This window comes from Camelus bactrianus, chromosome X (genome assembly GCF_048773025.1).
Source record: "Camelus bactrianus isolate YW-2024 breed Bactrian camel chromosome X, ASM4877302v1, whole genome shotgun sequence".
NCBI lineage: Eukaryota > Metazoa > Chordata > Mammalia > Artiodactyla > Camelidae > Camelus > Camelus bactrianus.
Window position 1 is genome coordinate 54,192,794 of NC_133575.1, and position 18,391 is coordinate 54,211,184.

Here is an 18,391-nt window from a genome sequence, read left to right on the forward strand (position 1 = left end):
CACACTAGGCCGGAAACCTCGCTGGTGGAAGTCACCGTGGGGACTGGAGTCCCGACTACCAAACCCCAACCACGGGGTGAGTGGTGAGAGAGTCATCTCCAGGGAGGGGTGCACTAGGAGTGAGGGGGGAACCCGCGGTAAAGGGGGTACAGGCTGAGAGGTGACGGGCCGCTCAGAAGGAACTGACCCAGTTGAGGGGTGAGGGGGACCACTTCGGGATGTTGGAGGTCCTGTGGTGAGGCATGAGGGGTGAAGGTGGGGTGTAGGGGCCATAATTTAGGACCTAGCAGGATGGAGTATGTGTCAGGGACCTCGGTGTGAGGAGAAGGAGCCCCATCTTCGGGGTCTGGTGAGAGACTGGGCCTGTCCAGGATGGGAGGATAGTATCGGGAAGGGAGAGGCTAGCAAGGGGAGTGGGGCTGGGGGTGTGGCCCGGCCCAGGGCGGTCGTGGCTTTGAGTGCCAGGACCCCATTGGTGGCGGTTTGGGGGCACTGGGGATGGAGATCTGGGGAATGGCGGGCAGCGGTGTGGCGGGCAGGAGGGTAGGCCCGCAGGAGAGTGTGCCTGCAGAAGGGTGGGGTCCCAGCCCACCGCCCCACCGCAGGGCCCCACCCAGGTCCTCCTGGCCCCAGGCGCCGCTTCCGGTACAGCAGGAGCCCCAGCCAAAAGTCCCCGATGCCGGTGGGATGGGGAGGGGGGCGCATGCGCAAACGCACAGACGCACGGACAGCGGAACCCGCGCAGAGCGTGTGGCAGCCAGGTGGGAGCCAGTTGTTCCTGGAGCAGCTCCCTGAAAAGGAGCAAGGCCTGGGGTCTGGGCCGACGCTTACAGTCTCCTCCGCTGCCGCCGCCTAGGAGGTGAAGGGGCGCTGGATGGGGCATGGAGCAGGTGAGTGCTGTCTGAGCTGCGCAGTTGGGGAGGCGCATGGTTAGGGGTGCTTAGCTGAGTCCCGGGCCACGAGGCCCGTTAGGACCCTGAGGAGGTTCTGAGGCCGCCGCCTGGTTCGTGGTGCTGTTCCGTCTCCTTAGTATTCCCTGAACCCTTCGTCTGCCCTGACTCTTATTCCCGGGTTTGGGAAAGCGGGTGTGGCCCCGGAACATCTCCAACCGGCCCTCAGACCATGGCCTGCTCCCTGGAGGCTGGTGCGGTGCAGTCAGTGGGCGGCGGCTGAGAGGAGGGGTGCCTGTCCTCAAGGGGAGCAGGTGGACTTGCTGCCATCTCCTCCAGGGCCTGTTCTCGGGGCGGCCTCTGCTGCCCCGGGTTCGGAGACACATATTCATGCCAGCCGGCTCCTGGGAGGAGGGTGCAGTGCTGTCTAGGGCAGCGTCAACAGCGGGCAAGGACTTGTGGAGGACCGGGCTCTAGCCCAGGGTAACTCTCCTTTCTTCTCTTGCTTCCTCAGGTGGTGGCAGTAGCGGCTTTTCCAGTATAGGTTATTACCAGATATTGAATGTAAGTTTCTGTGCTATAGAGAAGAAACACTTTTTTAAATCTATTTTCATATATAGTGGCTAATATTTGTAAGTCTCCAACTCCTAAATTTATCCCTTCCCACCCCCTTTCCCTGGTAACCATGAGATTGTTAACTATATGTACGAGTCTGTTTCTGTATTGTAGATGAATTCATAGTGTCCTTGTTTCTTTCTTCTTTTTCTTTAAGATTCCACATGATATCATGTGAAGTGATATCATGTGGTATTTTTCTTTCCCCTTTTGGTTTGCTTCACTTAGAATGATATTCTCTGGGTCCATCCACCTTGCTGCAAATAGCATTATTTCATCCTTTTTAATGGCAGAGTAGTATTCCAATGCATATCTATATACCACAATTTCTTTATCCTGTCATCTGTTGCTACATTATAGGTTGCTTCTATGTCTTGCCTGTTGTATATAGTGGTGCTGTGAATATTAGGGGACAGGTCCCTTTTCGATTTGGAGTTCCCTCCGGATATATACCCAGAAGTGGGATTGCTGATTCATAGGGTAAGTCTATTTTTAGTTTTTTGAGGCATTTCCATGCTGTTTTCCATAATGGCTTTACCAGACTGCATTTCCCAGTGACAGTGTAGGAGGCTTCCTTTTTCTCCACAACCTCTCCAGCATTTCTCATTCATGATGGCCATTCTGACTGGTGTGAGGTTATACTTCATTGTAGTGTTGCTTTGCATTTCTCTGATAATGAGAAGTATTGAGCATTTTTTCATGTGCCCATTGGCCTTACGTCTTCATTGGAGAAATGCTTGTTTATATCTTCTGCCCGTTTTGGGATTGGGTCGCTTGTTTTGTGTTATGAATTTGTGTGAGCTGTGTGTATACTCAGGAAATTAGGCCTTTGTCAGTCGCATCATTGGCAGATATTTTCTCCCATCCCGTAGGTTGCCGTTTTGTTTGCTTAAGGATTCATTTGCTGTGCAAAAGCCTGTAAGTTCAGTTGGGTCCCGTTTGTTTATTTTCTGCTTTTATTTGCATTGCTTGAGTACACTGCCCTAGGAGAACATTGCTGAGAAGTATGTGAGAGAATAGTTTGCTTATGTTTTCTTCTAAGAGGCTTGTAGTGTCTTGTCTTATATTTAAGTCTTTAAGCCATTTTGAATTTGTTTTTGTGTGTGGTGTGGGGGAGTGTCCTAACATCATTGATTTGCATGCAGCTATCCAGTTTTCCCTGCACCATTTGCAGAAGAGACTGTCTTTACTGCAGTGTGTGTGCTTGCCTCCTGTGCTGAAGACTAATTTACTGTAGGTCTGTGTTTATTTCTCGGCTCTGTGTTCTGTTCCATTGATGTATATGTCTGGTTTCATGCCAGTACCACACTATTTTGATTATTGTATCTCTGTAGGTTCATCTGAAGTTGTGGAAGGTCATTCCTCCTGCTTTATTCTTTTTCTTCAATATTGATTTGGCAATTTTGGGTCTTTATGAGTCCATAGGAATCTTAGGATTATTTGTTCTAGTTCTGTGAAAAATGTCCTGGGTAATTTCATAGGGATTGCATTAAATCGGTCGATTGCCTTGAACAGTACGGCCATTTTAACAATATTGATTCTTCCAATCCAAGAGCATAGAATTTCTTTCCATTTCTTTAAGTCATCTTTAATTTCTTTAATCAGTATTTTGTAGTTATCCATGTATAAGTCTTTCACCTGCTTGGTCAGATTTATTCATAAGTATTTTATCATTTATTGGTTGTGATTTTAAAGGGGATTGTTTCTTTACTTACTTTTCTTACTATTTCATCGTTAGAGTAAAGAATGCAACTGATTTTTGCATGTTAATGTTGTATCCTGCCACCTTGCTACATGTTTTTGTAGTTCTTCTCTGTCCTTCTTTCATACTCTTCCCTTATGGGTAGTTGATTTTCTTTATTGTTACATTTGTGCTTCTCACTTGTTTTTGCATACCTAATGTAGGTTTTTGATTTATGGACAGCATGAGGTTCATATAAGTTGCTTTGTTACAGTATCTGATTGTTTTAAAGTGATTGTCATTTAAGGTTATATAAGTTCAAAAAAGATCTGCTCTTTTACTCCCTCTCCACTCCTTTTTTGATTGTATTTTTTACATCTTCATATGCATCCTATAAGTGTTTATTGTAAGTATAGTTTTTACAAATTTTGTCTCTTAGTCTTTGTAGTAGCTTGTTTAAGTGTTTGATTCACAGCCATTGCTCCATTTTTGCCTTTCAAGTGGGATTTCCCTCTTCACATAAGTTCTTCTTGTTCTTTTTCACATAAGGAAAACTTTTTAATACTTCTTGTGACGTCAGTTTAGGAATGATGAACTCTTAGTTTTTGCTCATCTGAGATGCTTTTTAATTCTCTTTCAATTCTGATTAATAACTTTGTTGAGTAGGTGGCCTAGATTCTAGGTTTTTTCCTTTGAGTACTTTAAATATATCATGGTTGTTCCTTCTGGCCTGCAGTGACTCTGCTGAAAGCCAGCTGATAGGTTTCCACTATTTGCCTCTCCTCATGACTACAGTGAAACCACAACTGACTGCTAAACAAGCATCCAAGAAAAAAAAAAAAAAAGACTGGATCCTAGCAAAAGAAGATCTTCAGTGGAAACACAGAGACGGAACCACAGCAGGATGGTAGGAGGGGCATTCTCATGATATAGGTGGACCCCATATCCCTCACTGTGGGCAACTCACAAGGTGAAGAATAAGTCACAACAGGAGTGGGAATAATAAGCCCAGCATCAGGCTCCCCAGCCTAGGGTTCTGGCATTGGGAGGAGTAGGGGACCCCAGGACAACTGTTTTATTTATTTTAATATTCCTTTTATTTTATTTTTTATTGAGTTATACTCAGTTTACAATGTTGTGTCAATTGCAAGTGTAGAGCACAATTTTTCAATCATATGCTTATTCATTGTCACATCGTTTTCCACCATGAGCTACCACAAGATCTTGTATATATTTCCATGTGGTATGCAGTATAAACTTGTTTATCTATTCTATATATACCTGTCAGTATGTACACAATTTGAACTTCCAGTCTGTCCCTTCCCACCCTCCTCTCCCCTGGCAATGACAAGTTTGCATTCTATGTCTGTGAGTCTGTTTCTGTTTTACATTTAAGTTTATTTGTTTTTTGTTTATTTGTTTTTTTAAGATTCCACATATGAGCAACATATGGTATTTTTCTTTCTCTTTCTGGCTTACTTCATTTAGAATGACATTATCCAGGGACATCCATGTTGCTTCAAATGGCATTATATTTTCATTTTCATGTCTGAATAGTACTCCATTGTATAGGTGTATCATATCTTCTTTGTCCGGTCATCTTTCTATGGACATTTATGCTTTTTCCATGTCTTGGCTATTGTAAACAGTGCTGCTGTGAACATTGGGGTGCAGGTGTATTTTTGATGTCAGGTTCCTTCTGGATATATACCCAAGAATGGGATTCCTGCGTTGTATGGTAAGTCAGTTCCTAGTCTTTTGAGAAATCTCCATATGTTTTCCAAAGTGGCTGCACCAAACTGTATTCCCACCAGCAGTGTAAGAGGGTTCCTTTTTCTCCACAGCCTCTCCAGCATTTGTCATTTGTGGACTTTTGAATGACAGCCATACTCACTGGTGTGAGGTGGTACCTCACTGCAGTTTTGATTTGCAAATCTCTGATAATTAGTGATATTGAGCATTTTTCATGTGCCTATTGATCATTTGTATTTCTTCTTTGGAGAATTGCTTGTTTAGGTCTTCTGCCCATTTTTGGATGGGATTGTTTGTTTTTTTCATATTAAGTCGTATGAGCTGCTTATATGTTCTGGAGTTCAAGCCATTGTCAGTTCCATCTTTTGCAAAAGTTTTCTCCCATTCTGTAAGTTGTTGTTTTGTTTTGCTTATGGTTTCCCGTGCTGTGCAAGAGCTTGCAAGTTTACTTAGGTCCCATTTGTTTATTCTTGTTTTATTTCTATTGCTTGGGTAGACTGCCCTTGGAGAACATTTTGAGATGTATGAGAGATAATGCTTTGCCTAGGTTTTCTTCTAGGAGGTTTACTGGATCTTGTCTTATGTTTAAGTCTTTGATCCATTTTGAGTTTATTTTTGTGTATGGTGTAAGGGAGTGTTCTAGATTCAGTGATTTACATGCTGCTGTCCAGTTTTCCCAACACCATTTGCTGAAGAGCCTGTCTTTGTTTCATTATATGTTCTTGCCTCCTTTGTCAAAGATTAGTTAATGAAAAGTTTGTGGGTTCATTTCTGGGCTCTCTAGTCTGTTCCATTGGTCCATATGTCTGTTTTTGTACCAATATCATGCTGTTTTGATTACTGTAACTCTATAGTATTGTCTGAAATCTGGGAGGGTTATTTCTCCAGCTTCTTTCTTTTTCTTCAGTGATGCTTTGTCAATTCTAGGTCTTTTGTGCTTCCATATAAATTTTATTATGATTTGTTGTAGTTCTGTGAAATATGTCCTGGGTAATTTGATAGGGATCGCATTAAATCTGTAGATTGCTTTGAGCAGGGTGACCATTTTAACAGTATTGATTCTTCTACTCCACGAGCATGGGATATTTTTTCCATTTTTTAAGTCTTTAATTTCCTTAATCAGTGTTTGTATAGTTTTCCATGAATAAGTCTTTCACCTCCTTAGTTAGATTTATTCCTGATAGTTTATTACTTTGGATGCCATTTTAAAGGGAATTGTTTCTTTACTTTCTTTTTCTGTTGATTCACCATTAGTGTAAAGAAATGCAACTGATTTTTGAATGTTAATCTTGTAACCTGCTACCTTGCTGAATTCTTTGATTATTTCTAGTAATTTTTGTGTGGACCTTTTAGGGTTTTCTATATGTGGTATCTTGTCATAATGCGTATAGTGACACTTTTACCTCTTCTTTTCCAATCTGGGTCCCTTTTATTTCTCTCTCTTGCTGATTGCTGTGGCTAGGACTTCCAAGACTATATTGAATAGGAGTGGTGATAGTGGCCAGCCTTGTCTTGTCCCAGATTTTAGAGGGAAGATTTTGAGCTTTTCACCGTTGAGTATTATGGTGGCTGTAGCTTTTATTATGTTGAGATATGTTCCCTCTATACCCACAATGGTGAGAGTTTTTATCATAAATAGCTGTTGAATTTTATCAAAAGCTTTTTCTCCATCTATTGAGAAGATCACTTTTTTTTTTCCTTTCTTTTGTTGATGTGATGTATTACATTGATTGATTTGCGTATGTTGAAACATCCTTGTGTCCCTGGGATGAACCCCACTTGATCATGATGTGTACAGTTTTTAATGTGCTGTTGGATTCTATTTGCTAGTATTTTGGTATGGATTTTTGCATCTATGTTAATCAGTGATAATGGTCTGTAATTCTATTTGTTTTGGTGGTGGCATTTCCTGGTTTTGGTATCAGGGTGATGGTGGCTTTACAGAATGAGTTTGGGAATATTGCCTCTTTTTCAGTCTTCTGAAAGAGTTTGAGAAGGACTGGTATTAGTTCCTCTTTGTATGTTTGGTAGAATTCCATTGTGAAGCTGTCCGGTCCTGGACATTTATTTGTAGGCAGGTTTTTTTTTTTTTTTTTTTTTTTTTTTTTGCCAATTCAATTTCATTTCTAGTGACCAGTTTGTTCAAGTGGTTAGTCTCTTTTGATTCAATCTTGGTGGACTGTATGTTTCCAGAAACTTATCCATCTCCTGTAGGTTATCCATTTTGGTTCCATACAGTTTTTCATAATATTCTTGTATGATACTCTGTATTTTCATGTTTATTGGTTGTAATTTCTCCATTTTCCTTTCTTATTTTGCTTATTTGTGCTCTCTCTTTTTTCTTCTTTGTGAGTTTGGCCAGACGTTTGTCGATTTTACTTACTCTTTCAAAAACCAGCCTTTGGTTTGATTGATTTTTTCTAATTTTTTTAATCTCTATTTTATTTATTTCCTCCCTGATCTTTATTATGTCCTTCCTTCTGCTGACTTTTGGGTGTTTTTGGTCTTCTTTTTCTAGTTCTTTTAGCTGGTGGATTATATTGTTTATTTGAGATTGTTCTTCTTTTTTGAGGAAGGCCTGTATTGCTGTAAATTTCCCTCAGCATTGACATTGCTGCATCCCATAAGTTTTGTGTGTTTGTGTTTTCATTTTCATTTGTCTCAAGGTATTTTTTAATTTCAGCTTTGATTTCCTCATTGACCCATTGGTTTTTTAATAGCATGTTGTTCAATTTCCTTGCTTTCCTTTTTTTCTTCTTTGTTTCTCTGTAGTTGATTTATAGTTTCATGGCATTGTGGTCAGTAAAGATGCTTGAGATAATTACTATCTTAAAATTTTTCAGGCTTCTTTTGTGCCCAAGTACATGATGAATCCTAGAAAATGTTCCATGTGAACTTGAAAAGAATGTATATCCTATTTTTGGGGAGTGCAGTGCTCTGAAAATACCCACCAAATCTAATTTTTCTATTGTATCATTTAATTTCTCTGTTGCCTTCTTTATTTTCTTTCTGGAAGATATGTCTAGTGATGTTAATGTGGTGTTAAAATATTCCAACAATGATTGTATTCCCATCAGTTTCCTCCTTTATCTCTGTTAGTAGTTGTTTTACGTACTTAGGTACTCCTATGTTGGGTGCGTATATATTAATGATTGTAATATCCTCATCTTGTATTACTCCTTTAATCATTATAATATGTCCTTTTTATCTTTCTTTATGGCCTTTGTTTTAAAGTCTATTTTGTCTGAAATCAGTACTGCAACACCTGCTTTTTTTGGCTTTTCCATTTGCATGGAATATCCTTTCCATCCTTTCACTCTCAATCTATATGTGTCCTTCTCCCAAAAGTGTGTCTCTTATATACAGCATATTGAAGGTTCTTGCTTTATTATCCAGTCTGCCACTCTACGTCTTTTGACTGGAGCATTTAGTCCATTAACATTTAGAGTAATTAATGATAGATGAGTATTTATTGCCATTTTCAACTTATTTTTGCAGTTGATTTGGTATTTTCTCTTTGTTCCTTTCTTCTTCCTTTTGTGATTTGGTAAGTTTCCTGTGTATTATCTTGGATTTCATTTAGTTTGCTTGACTCACTTGTAAGCTTTTGGCTTGTGGTTACCCTTTTTTGTAAGTCTATTAACCTATTACTGTAAATGTTTGTACTAAACAGATAGTAATATTAGGTCAAACCCATCCTACCGAGAACACAATTTTTTTTTTTAAAGAAGAAAGAAAAACAAAATACTGTATGTTTTCTTGCTTCCCTCTCTTAATGATTTAGATGTCTTCTTTTACAATTTTGTATTTATTCTATTTGTAATTCATGGCAGTCATCTCCTTTCCAGTTCTGAGTTTCTCATTTTTGTAGCATCCTGCTTCTTTTCTATTTAGAGCAGACCTGTCAATATTTCTTTTAGCATGGGTTTAGTGTTGTTAAACTCTTAGTTTTTGCTCGTCTGTGAAGCTATTTATCTCTCCTTCTATTCTAAAGGATAGCCTTGCTGGATAGAGTATCCTAGGCTGCATATTTTTTCATTCAGGACGTTGAATATATCTTGCCACTCCCTTCTGGCCTGTAGTGTTTGTGTAGAGAAATCAACTGAGAGCCTTATGGAGGTTCCCTTATAACACTTTTGTTTTTTCTCTTGCTGCCTTTAGGATCATTTCTTTATCCGTGACTCTGGCCATCTTGATTAGGATGTGTCTTGGTGTGAGTCTGTTTGAGTTCTTCCTGTTTGGGACCCTCTGAGCCTCCTGTACTTGGATATCTGATTCCTTCTTTAGGTTTGGGAAGTTTTCAGTCATGGTTTCTTGAAATACCTTTTCAATCCCGTTTGTTCTTTCTTCCCCTTCTGGAAACTCTATTATGCATAGATTAGTGTGCTTTGTATTTTCCCATATGTCCCTTTATTGTTTTCATTGTTTTTTATTTGTTTTTCTCTCAGCTGTTCTGATTGGGTGGTTTCTGTTGTCCTGTCTTCTAGGTCACTTATTCATTCCTCTGCATAATCTAGCCTGCTATGTACAGCTTTTAGATCCCTTCTCATTTCAGCCAATGAGTTTAACAATTCTACTTGGTTCTTCTTTATAGCTTCTATTTCATTTTTGACATATTTTATATCTCTAAACACTATCTCTTTTAGTTCCTTCAGTACTTTGAACACTCCTTTCTTTGAAATCTTGATCTAGTAGGCCGTCAATATCTATTTCCTTGATTGTGCTTTCAGGGGATTTCTCTTTCTCTTTTAATTGGGAGTGGTTCCTCTGCTGCTTCATATTGCTCATATCTTTCTGGCACTGTGACTTAAGGATTATCAGTTATCTATTGTGGTCCTTAAGGAGTGTATTTATTTATCTACCTAAAGCCTATGCAGGAACAAAACAGATTTTTTCACTTCTTTGTCTTTCAAAGAAGGTGATGTTCTGTCTGCATTCAGCAGGTGCTCTGGTTGGCTGAGTGGGTCCGTAGATGTGAGTTTTTGGGTATTTGTTGGAGAGAGTGAGCTACGAGCATTCTTCCACTCCTCCATCTTGTTTCTAAACTCCAATATCATGTGTTTTTAAATCGAGAGGTATTACAGTGTTGAAAGCAGGGCTTGGTTCAGTTAAAAATGAGCTGAGGGCATGAGGAATGAGACATCCTCCATCCTCTTCCCTCCTAGGGTGAAACATATGACCGTCAATTTTAAAAAGATAGTCACAGTCCCTAACTAGCCCAACTCATCTAGTGTATGTTAACAGGATCAGCACCACCAGAGGCATTGGAGACCCAAGAATATTGCAGTCTTAAAGATCTCTTGGAAAATTTTTGTTCAGTTATGGTTTTTTGTTTTTCTTAAATTGTGGGGCATACTACTAGTATAGAGGGAAAAATAGTTGTCAGGAAATTTTTTTTTTCATATAACAGTTTCATTGCAATTTTGTTCACACACCATGAAGTCCACCCATTTAAATGGTACAATTTGGCGGCTTTTAGCATATTCACAGTGGTGCAACCATCATTATTCCAGAATGTTTTCATTGCTTCAAAAAGAGCCGTGGAAATGAATGACCCATCCATCCCACCCCAGTTCTAAAGAAGTTTCTTGGCTGTTCCTGAGCATAAATTAACTTGTTACATTCCATGAAAAATCTGGGGGGAATTCTAATCAGATTTGCATTGAATCTATATATTAGAATGGGGAGAATTAATGTCTTTATGACATAAACTTTTTCTATCCATGAGTATATCTGGGACCCTATCTTTTTATCTCTGTAGAGCGTGGCCCATGGGAAGTCCTTACTAATTGTTGGGTCTGTGAATGATGAGATTATATACATTAGTTGTGACTGTAGACTTTCACAGAAGAGAAAACTAACCTCAGTGAAGCCAAGTGCCTCCCTGATGGTCAGAAAGAATGACAGCCAGTGCTGGAGAGATCCAGTGGACTTGGTGCTTGCAACCACTGTTCTCTCCCTCCTACAGCTAAGGAGATTACAGAGTTCTTTTAATTTTTTTAATGGTGTTGCTTTTATTTTTATTTATTTATTTATTTCTTAAGTTCTTACTTTTTATTGAAGTGTAGTCAATTTACAATGTTAGTTTCAGAAGTACAGCAGTGATTCAGTTATATTTATGCATATGTACATGTATAATATTCAGAGTGTTTTTAGTACAACTCATTACAAGAAATTGAATATAGTTCCCTGTGTTATATAGTAGGTCCTTGTCATTTATTTATTTTATATATAGTTACGTGTGTCTGTTAATCCTAAACTCCTAATCTGTCCCTCCTCCCTTTCCCACCTGCTGACCACAGTTTGCTATGTCCATGAGTATTTCTAGCAGCATCCTTTTGCTAGTAATATATGCTGGTTGGCTGCCTTCACTTTCACTAATTCCATCTTATCTGTAGGTGTTTTACTTCTGGTGGGCCTGCTTGTGGTTTGCACACGTGTTCATAGAGATCTGTATTTGGGAGAACTCCAGGCCTCATGTAGTGCCTGGCATGGAGCTCCCACTGAACTCATGCTTGAACTGGGAAAAAGCATAGTAAAGTTTGGAATTTCCAGTACGATTTAGACTTCTGGGTTTCTGTAACCTACGCTTAGCCCACCTTAATGTTGGCTGCACCTGTAGTGGATCATTTGATGGAACTTCATGGTATGGCGGTGTAGAGACAGGGCTTTATATAGTTTTTCTCCTTCCTTTTTTCTAACACTCATTCTCCTGGGCCTCCCAGATCCTCCCCCAGCAGCGCTCAGGGCTGGCTTGGTGCTGTACTGAGGCAATATTTGTTAATAAGTCCCTTTCCTCATCTCTTCTGAGACTCCATTTCCTTCTCTGCACAGTGAGAGCTTGGACTAGATAAGTGCTTTTTGGTTTCTTTTAAACCCATGTCTCCTTTCGAGAAACAGAGAACTCAAATCTCTCCTCCCACCCTAACTCTTCAGATTTTGATACATCCTCCAATGGGTGACACAGCTTTTGTGGAAAGTTGATGTGATTTTGGTTCTTTCCATGTGGTGCAGAAAAGACTTCAGAGACTTATTGCAGGGAGGGAGCAGGAGGGGGACAGTATGTCAAACTTTTTGGTATAAGCACTGGAGCAGGGGCTTTGGTTTAAATGCAGCCTCTGACGTGGCCTCTCTCTAATCTTGCACAATGTGTTAAACCTCTCTTTTCCTCCATTTCTTCATGTGTCAAGTTGGAATGTTATTATTTTAGGGTTTTTATGAAACAATATACACATGTCGTTAGTTTCTCAGTAGAAACATGACCTGTTAGGGAGTCAGGGATTTCTTTAAAAAAAAAAACCTTGTCCATAGCATGCAGTCGATGTGTATTTTGAAGTTCCTGGAGGGTGAGGGTTGAGTCTATAGTCCATCATGGAATAGGTGGCCCCTGGGTCTGTGTGCCCCAGATTGCCCCCTCCTCCCCAGTCCTCTTCCTCTCAGTCCAGGATGAAGTTTCTGCCATTAAAATTACACAGAGTTCTTGTGGATATGGCTTTTAATTTTATTGTTTCACTGGGGAGGGCTGCTTTCATGATTTCCGTGGTCAGGTTTTGGTGACATAAATGCTATGCAATTGGGGGTTCCTATTTAAGAAAAAGAAAACAAAGTTACAAATACAAAATTAGACCTAGGGTGGTGGCAGGGGCTCTTAGAAGTGGGGACGATTAGCTTTGTTAGCTTCAGGTGCAGTGGCCTCTGGCCATGATGACCTATCCTTGTGCTCTGGAGTTGGAGGGACCAGTAGGTTCAGTGGGAATGTTTACTGAGTGTATCTCATTGGCTGTGCATTGTCCTATTTGTACTGTGTGTTCTTTTTTAAGACAGTGAGCTCATTTAATCTCAATAGCCTCTTTAAAAAATTAGAATTTCTATTTTGAGATGTAAAGTAGATTCCCATGCAGTTGTAAGAGCTGATACGGAGACAACCTATGTACTCTTTGCCCAATTTTCCTTAATGGTTCCATCTTGCAAGGTTGGGGTACAATTCATTATTGACTCACTAACCCTTTGAGGTTTGTGTTATTACCCTCATTTCTATTCGTGATTAAACTGGGGTTTAGAGAAGCACACAGGCCTTCCCAGGTCACCCACATGGTTAGTGTAGAGTCGGGTGGGACATGGGCTTGGGATTTCCAGACAGTACCATTATGATTGTGGCAGGGAGCAGCATTCACTTGCTTGTTTATTCATTCATTCAACAAACATTTATTGAGTACACTGTGTGGAACTGATGCTTTCATACGGTTATCGAATTCTTCAGCAGTTCTGAGAATCAGGTAATGTTTTCTTTTTTCATCTGTGAAAATTAACTCTCAGGGTCATAAAACCTCCCAAAGTAAATACAGCTCATAAAGGAGGGATTAGTAAATTTGTACAGTCCCCCCTTTTTATGCAGGTGGTAACCTAGGCATTTTGCATTTGCAATCTGCCTTGATCTAGATATATTCTTGTAAGGCAAGGTTTGTTTTTTTGTTTTGCTTTGTATAGTCAAGTTTACAATGTTGTGTTAATTGCAATGTTTTTTCTTTTCAATTTTTAATTAATTTTTATGGGGTAATTAAGTTTATTTTTGTTTCATTTTTTTAATGGAGATACTTGGGATTGAACCCAGGACCTCGTGCATGCTAAGTATGTGCTCTACCACTGAACTGTACCCTCCTCCCCAGGGCGAGTTTTCTTATCCATTATTTTGCAGCATAGGAATTCAAGTAAATTGGAGTTGAAATCCAGATCTTTCGATCCCACTGTGGTTCTTTTCATTATATTCTGCTGAGGGGTGGGGAAGCAGTTCCTTTGTTCATTCATTTATTCAGCATTTTTGAGCATCAGGGCCTGGCTAGATGTTGGAAACAGAAAACAAGAAATGACCCTTTTCTGCAGGGGCTGGAAGCCTAGACTAATAGCAGGATAATGTGATCCCAGCTATGGTAGCCATGTGCAGACTCTGAGGACAGACTGTACCCCCAGGTTTGCTTGGGCTTCCCTTGCCTTCTGGCTGGTACACACAGGTGACCACATCCCAGAGGGGCCTGCAGCCCACAGCAGAGCGTGCACCTTAGTCTCCTCTCCCCTCTTGGCAGGGCCTGCAACATGAGCATTGCTGACTACGTGCAGTGTGCTGAGGACCACCAGACTCTCCCCATGGTGGTCCAGCACGTGGGGATTATCTTGGAGGAGAATCTCTTATGTATCTATAAACAGATCTCCTCAGTGAGCCAGGTCAGGCTGTGCGGCTTCCAGCAGTCATTCTGCATCCGCTACAGTTACCACTACCCACACAAGAACGAGTGGGGAGACTTCCAGACCCACCGAAGGGTCATGGGTCTCGTCACCATCACTGACCGCTTGGCCAAGGACTGGCTGCAGATCGAGGAGCTCCCTGTGCAGGGAAGCTGTGTGGCAACACACAGGACGATTCGTGGCTCTTCATCTTTGTGCTGAAGGGCGAGCTCGCCGAGCAGCTGCACACTGATGTGGCCTTGTACCCCAGCTACGAGAACTGTGGGACGGTGGAGAAGAGGATCAAGGACTTCATCAAGTCGCTCTTCATCATGCTCGAGTCCGAGCACCTGGACAGGGCCACCAACAATTTTGGGGACAATATCCTCCTCCTCTGCATCCCATTTGAGAAGAGGGACTTGGTGGGACTGGACACAGCCAGCAGGTAAGCCTACGTGGATTCCCGGCCACCCTGGCTGTGTGCCTGTGTTGCTTACCTACATCCAGAAAGGGACCAGCAAGAAGGGGAGCTGTCTTGCAGCCAAGGGGGGAGGGAGATGCAGCCTGACGGTTTTCAAAGTTTTAAAAATGAATTCATCTTTAGTTCAGAGAGATCCATTTAGGGTTAGTTTGGATACTTACTCCCCCTTTCCAACCAAGACCCCTGGTGGGACTCCTGGAGTTGCTGTCCAATAGGGTAGCCACAGCCAAAGAGGCTGGGAGTGCTGGGGAGGAGGCTGGTCTAAGATGAGATGTGCAGAAGGTCAAATGAACATCAGACACTGAGACTTGTCTAGAAAAAAGAATGTAAACTATCTTGATAATTTCTGTATTTACTACATGTCAAAATGATAGTATAATAGATATTACATTAAATTAGATCTCTTCTTAGAATCAATTTAAAGTATTTGTTTTTCTACTTTTTTGAATGTGGCAACTGGAAAACTTTCTTTGTGTGACTCTCATTGCATTCCCGTTGTCCTGGGACAGTCTCGTCCATTTGATGTATAGGTGAGGGGCTGAATCCCGAGACGCAGCAGATCGAGGCACTAGCTGAGCTAGGGGTGGAGCCCGTGTCTCCTGCCTCCCAGGCTGTTCTTCCTGCCCGACAGCCACCATGCCAGGTTAGGACATCAGAAACACCGCCAGGGATTTCCGAAGGAGCTCCTTATGCAGGGGAAGGCGTGTCACGGATTAGGGACAGAGTATGGAAAGGTTCGTCCTCACTTTGTCCCTGTGATTAGGTCAGTGGCCCCACTTTGCCCCGGAATTGCAGACGAGCTCTTCTGGGCCATCTGCCCCCCTCCACCACCCTCTGATCTGCTTCCCTGTGTGGCCATCGTGCCATCCCTTGGGCAGAAGAGGGCGAGATGCCTTTGCTGAGAGGTGGTCCCCCTTTGCTGGGGAGAGCGAGGGAAGCTGTGTCCCCCGGCCTCGGGCCTCGGGCCCTGAGTCTGCTCTCCCTGCGCTGGAGAGCACGCAAGGCGGTCTCATAGGTGACGGTTGGTGGTCCTGGCACATGCTACCAGGCCTGCTGTGGAGTCGAGGCTCCGTAATTCTTGGACTTATCTAAGGTCAGACCATACTTTCTGGGTTTTGGTAAGTTAGAGGAGAAGACACCAGAGAACTGACAAAAAGAAAGTCCCGGCCATCCCTGCGAGTGAAAGGCACAGGGGACCCGAGTCCCACCTGCGTGTGGTGCCTGGCGGGCTCTGGATGAATTTTCAGTTCCTCCCCAGACATGCCTCTATGGCTTAAGGAAATGGCGAGACATGTTGTGGCCATGATGTGTACTTGTCCTCGCAGGGCTCTGTGATCTACCCACCTAAGCCCCCTTCTGCTCCTTGGAGATGAGGTGTCACGTTTAGGGTCCTGGGCACTGCTGAGGGCACAGCTGCCAGCACCAGGCCACTAGCAGGGTGGCTCTGTTCACCTCACCAGTCACCTCCTGCTGAGCCTCCAGGCGTTAGGTGAGAGAGGTAGATCGGTGATGCACTAAGGTGGGGCTGCACGTGCGCACAGCCCTGCAGCATCAGCAGGCACCACCTTCTCCCTCTGGACAGACTGGTGGGTGAGCGGTGGAAGCCTGCAGCCCTGCTCCAGCCCCCTGGCCAGTGCCTCCTCTTTTGTCATAGGAGGCACTGGTGACATTTTTGCTCAGCAACTGCTTGGCTATGAGTCTGCGGACCCACCGGAGATTGCCAGCTTGTTTTTGCCTTTTGAAGTCTGTCCTCGAGATTTGGCAGAGGAGCTAGTTTCAGGACAGTGTGCTTAGTGCATAGTGATTGACACTGTCACCATTGTTTACTCAGAACCTCGTCTACCAGGCACAGCTCTGGGCATCAAAATACAGCAGCGCATTAAACCTCCTTCCTGTTGGACCTGTCTGTTCTGGTAACAGAAGCGCTTGGCCAGCATCTGGACGTCCGTGAGATAACGCAGCCAGTGAGCTGCGGTCAAACGCGTTCTCCTCCCATCACTTTTACTCCATTGTTGCTTTTATTCCATAGTCACCGAACTTTTAAAACAATGCTTCGCTGCAGGAGCAGAGCCTAATTCTCTCCTGCTACTCTTGGTGGGAGTGAGTAAAACTGTCCAGCCTGAAATGCGACCAAGCATTGTAGATCAAAAGCTGTCTAGGCGCATGTAGGTGGAGTTTTGATTTGGGGCGCTGATGACGTTAGGGCCCCCACGGCAGTGTCGCTACACTCACGCCCCTGGATTCCCCGGAGCAGGAGGTGAGGGTGGGTCTCACTGTCCCCGCCTCTCTGGCCTCATCACACTCACGTAAATTCTTATATTCATGCTGTCAAAGTTATCTTGGTTGTTGTGTATTTCTAACTTTTGCTTGTTCCTCTTTTCCTTTGTCTCTCTTACCACCCTGTGAGCATGCTGTTGGGTCTGAAAAGGTGGGTTGTGCACACCCTGCATCGGAAATACCTACACTTCACATCGTGCTGCCCCCATCGCTTTCAAAAGCAAAAACTTAACAGCTGCCTTGATCCATTTATTATCCTAGACATCTTATTATTTCCTAATGTTTTGGAATTTTTGCTTTGTTAACACATCACGCACTGGTGTTTGATACCTGTTAAAATCCTTGCTTGGAGGAGCCTGTTTGTTGGTTCTTATATTGGTGAAAATTAGCCATTATTAATTATGTTTGTTTGTTTTGAGGAAGTGAGATGCGAATTGATTTAGGTGGCTTCTGAGGGATGTTTATCAGGGGTATTTTCACTTGGAAAGTCAAAGTCTGCAGTACCTTGCTTGATTCTGGCTTTTACACGCACGCGGTTCCTGGCCGTCACTGTGTAACGAAACTGACGGGGCTTCCAGGCCGGCGGTCACTGGGGAGGACGTGGCCGGCTGGGGGGGTGAGCAGCCCACAAGGGGCGCAGTTGTAGAAAGCAGTTTTCTTTTGCTTTTGCCTTCCCCATGTCACTTACTTTACTTTGCCTTCATAAAGGGGCAGAACTGGGTCTAAAATCCATGTCACTCTTTTGTTCCCTTTACGACGCTGGTTTCTCTGAGTATCAGGAAAATGTGGCCTTCTGCTAAGTAGCTGGCTCACCTGGATCTGGTGGACACAGGGACCACTAAAGGGGACCGTAGCTTCCTCTCTACTTCAGCCAGTGGGCATTCAGAGCCGGGTCTGTGGTTTGCCTCAGCAGCCGTGCAGGCCTCCCTGCACCAGCCTTTACTAATAACCCATGTTGGCAGTAAATAGCTGACTCTGTGTCTGTTGCAGCTGACGTCCACCACTGACGGCCGTGTAGTTAGTTTGCGGTAGTGAGACTCCAACACCCCAGTCAGCCGTGAAGGAAGATCCTTTGGCCGACCTAGGATCTTGGATTCTCACCCCCACCCTGGTTCATCTCACCCGGGGGTAGGGTTTGGCCATCACCATCATGCTGACCATGAGGCCTTGTTTCTCCTTTCATGCTCTGGTCCAAATGTGGACACTTCATCCTTCACTGACTTGGTCTCGCTTGAGACAGGCCAGACTTCTGAAAGAGTCCATCACATTCTCGGGGGGAAGAGAACAAAAGTAAGTGTCGCAGGTAGAAGGAGTCTAGGCTGTCCAGGTTGGCAAATGCAGGCTGGGATCTGTGATGGCTAGGCTGTGCCCTGGACACAGGCCTTCCCGTGGCTCCCGGGAGCCCAGGGGTCAGAGTGAGAACAGCCTTCCCTGGGTTCCTCCATGCTCATCTGCTCAGTGGCAAGTGTGTCTGCT

General features: G+C 43.1%; 1 protein-coding gene across 11 annotated transcripts in view; it reads left to right on the top strand.

The window, feature by feature from the left end:
• The window catches only part of LOC141576215 (uncharacterized), an 88,227-nt gene that overhangs the window by 47,675 nt on the left and 22,161 nt on the right, over positions 1 to 18,391 (top strand). For 3 of the 11 annotated variants that reach the window (XM_074358708.1, XM_074358712.1, XM_074358710.1), the window contains exon 15: positions 14,382 to 14,602. The exons of 4 other annotated variants lie outside the window; for them this stretch is intronic. In XM_074358708.1, the coding sequence (XP_074214809.1) occupies positions 14,382 to 14,602 (221 nt within the window). 4 more of the 11 variants (XR_012504477.1, XR_012504479.1, XM_074358706.1 and 1 more) reach the window with 4 other exon arrangements.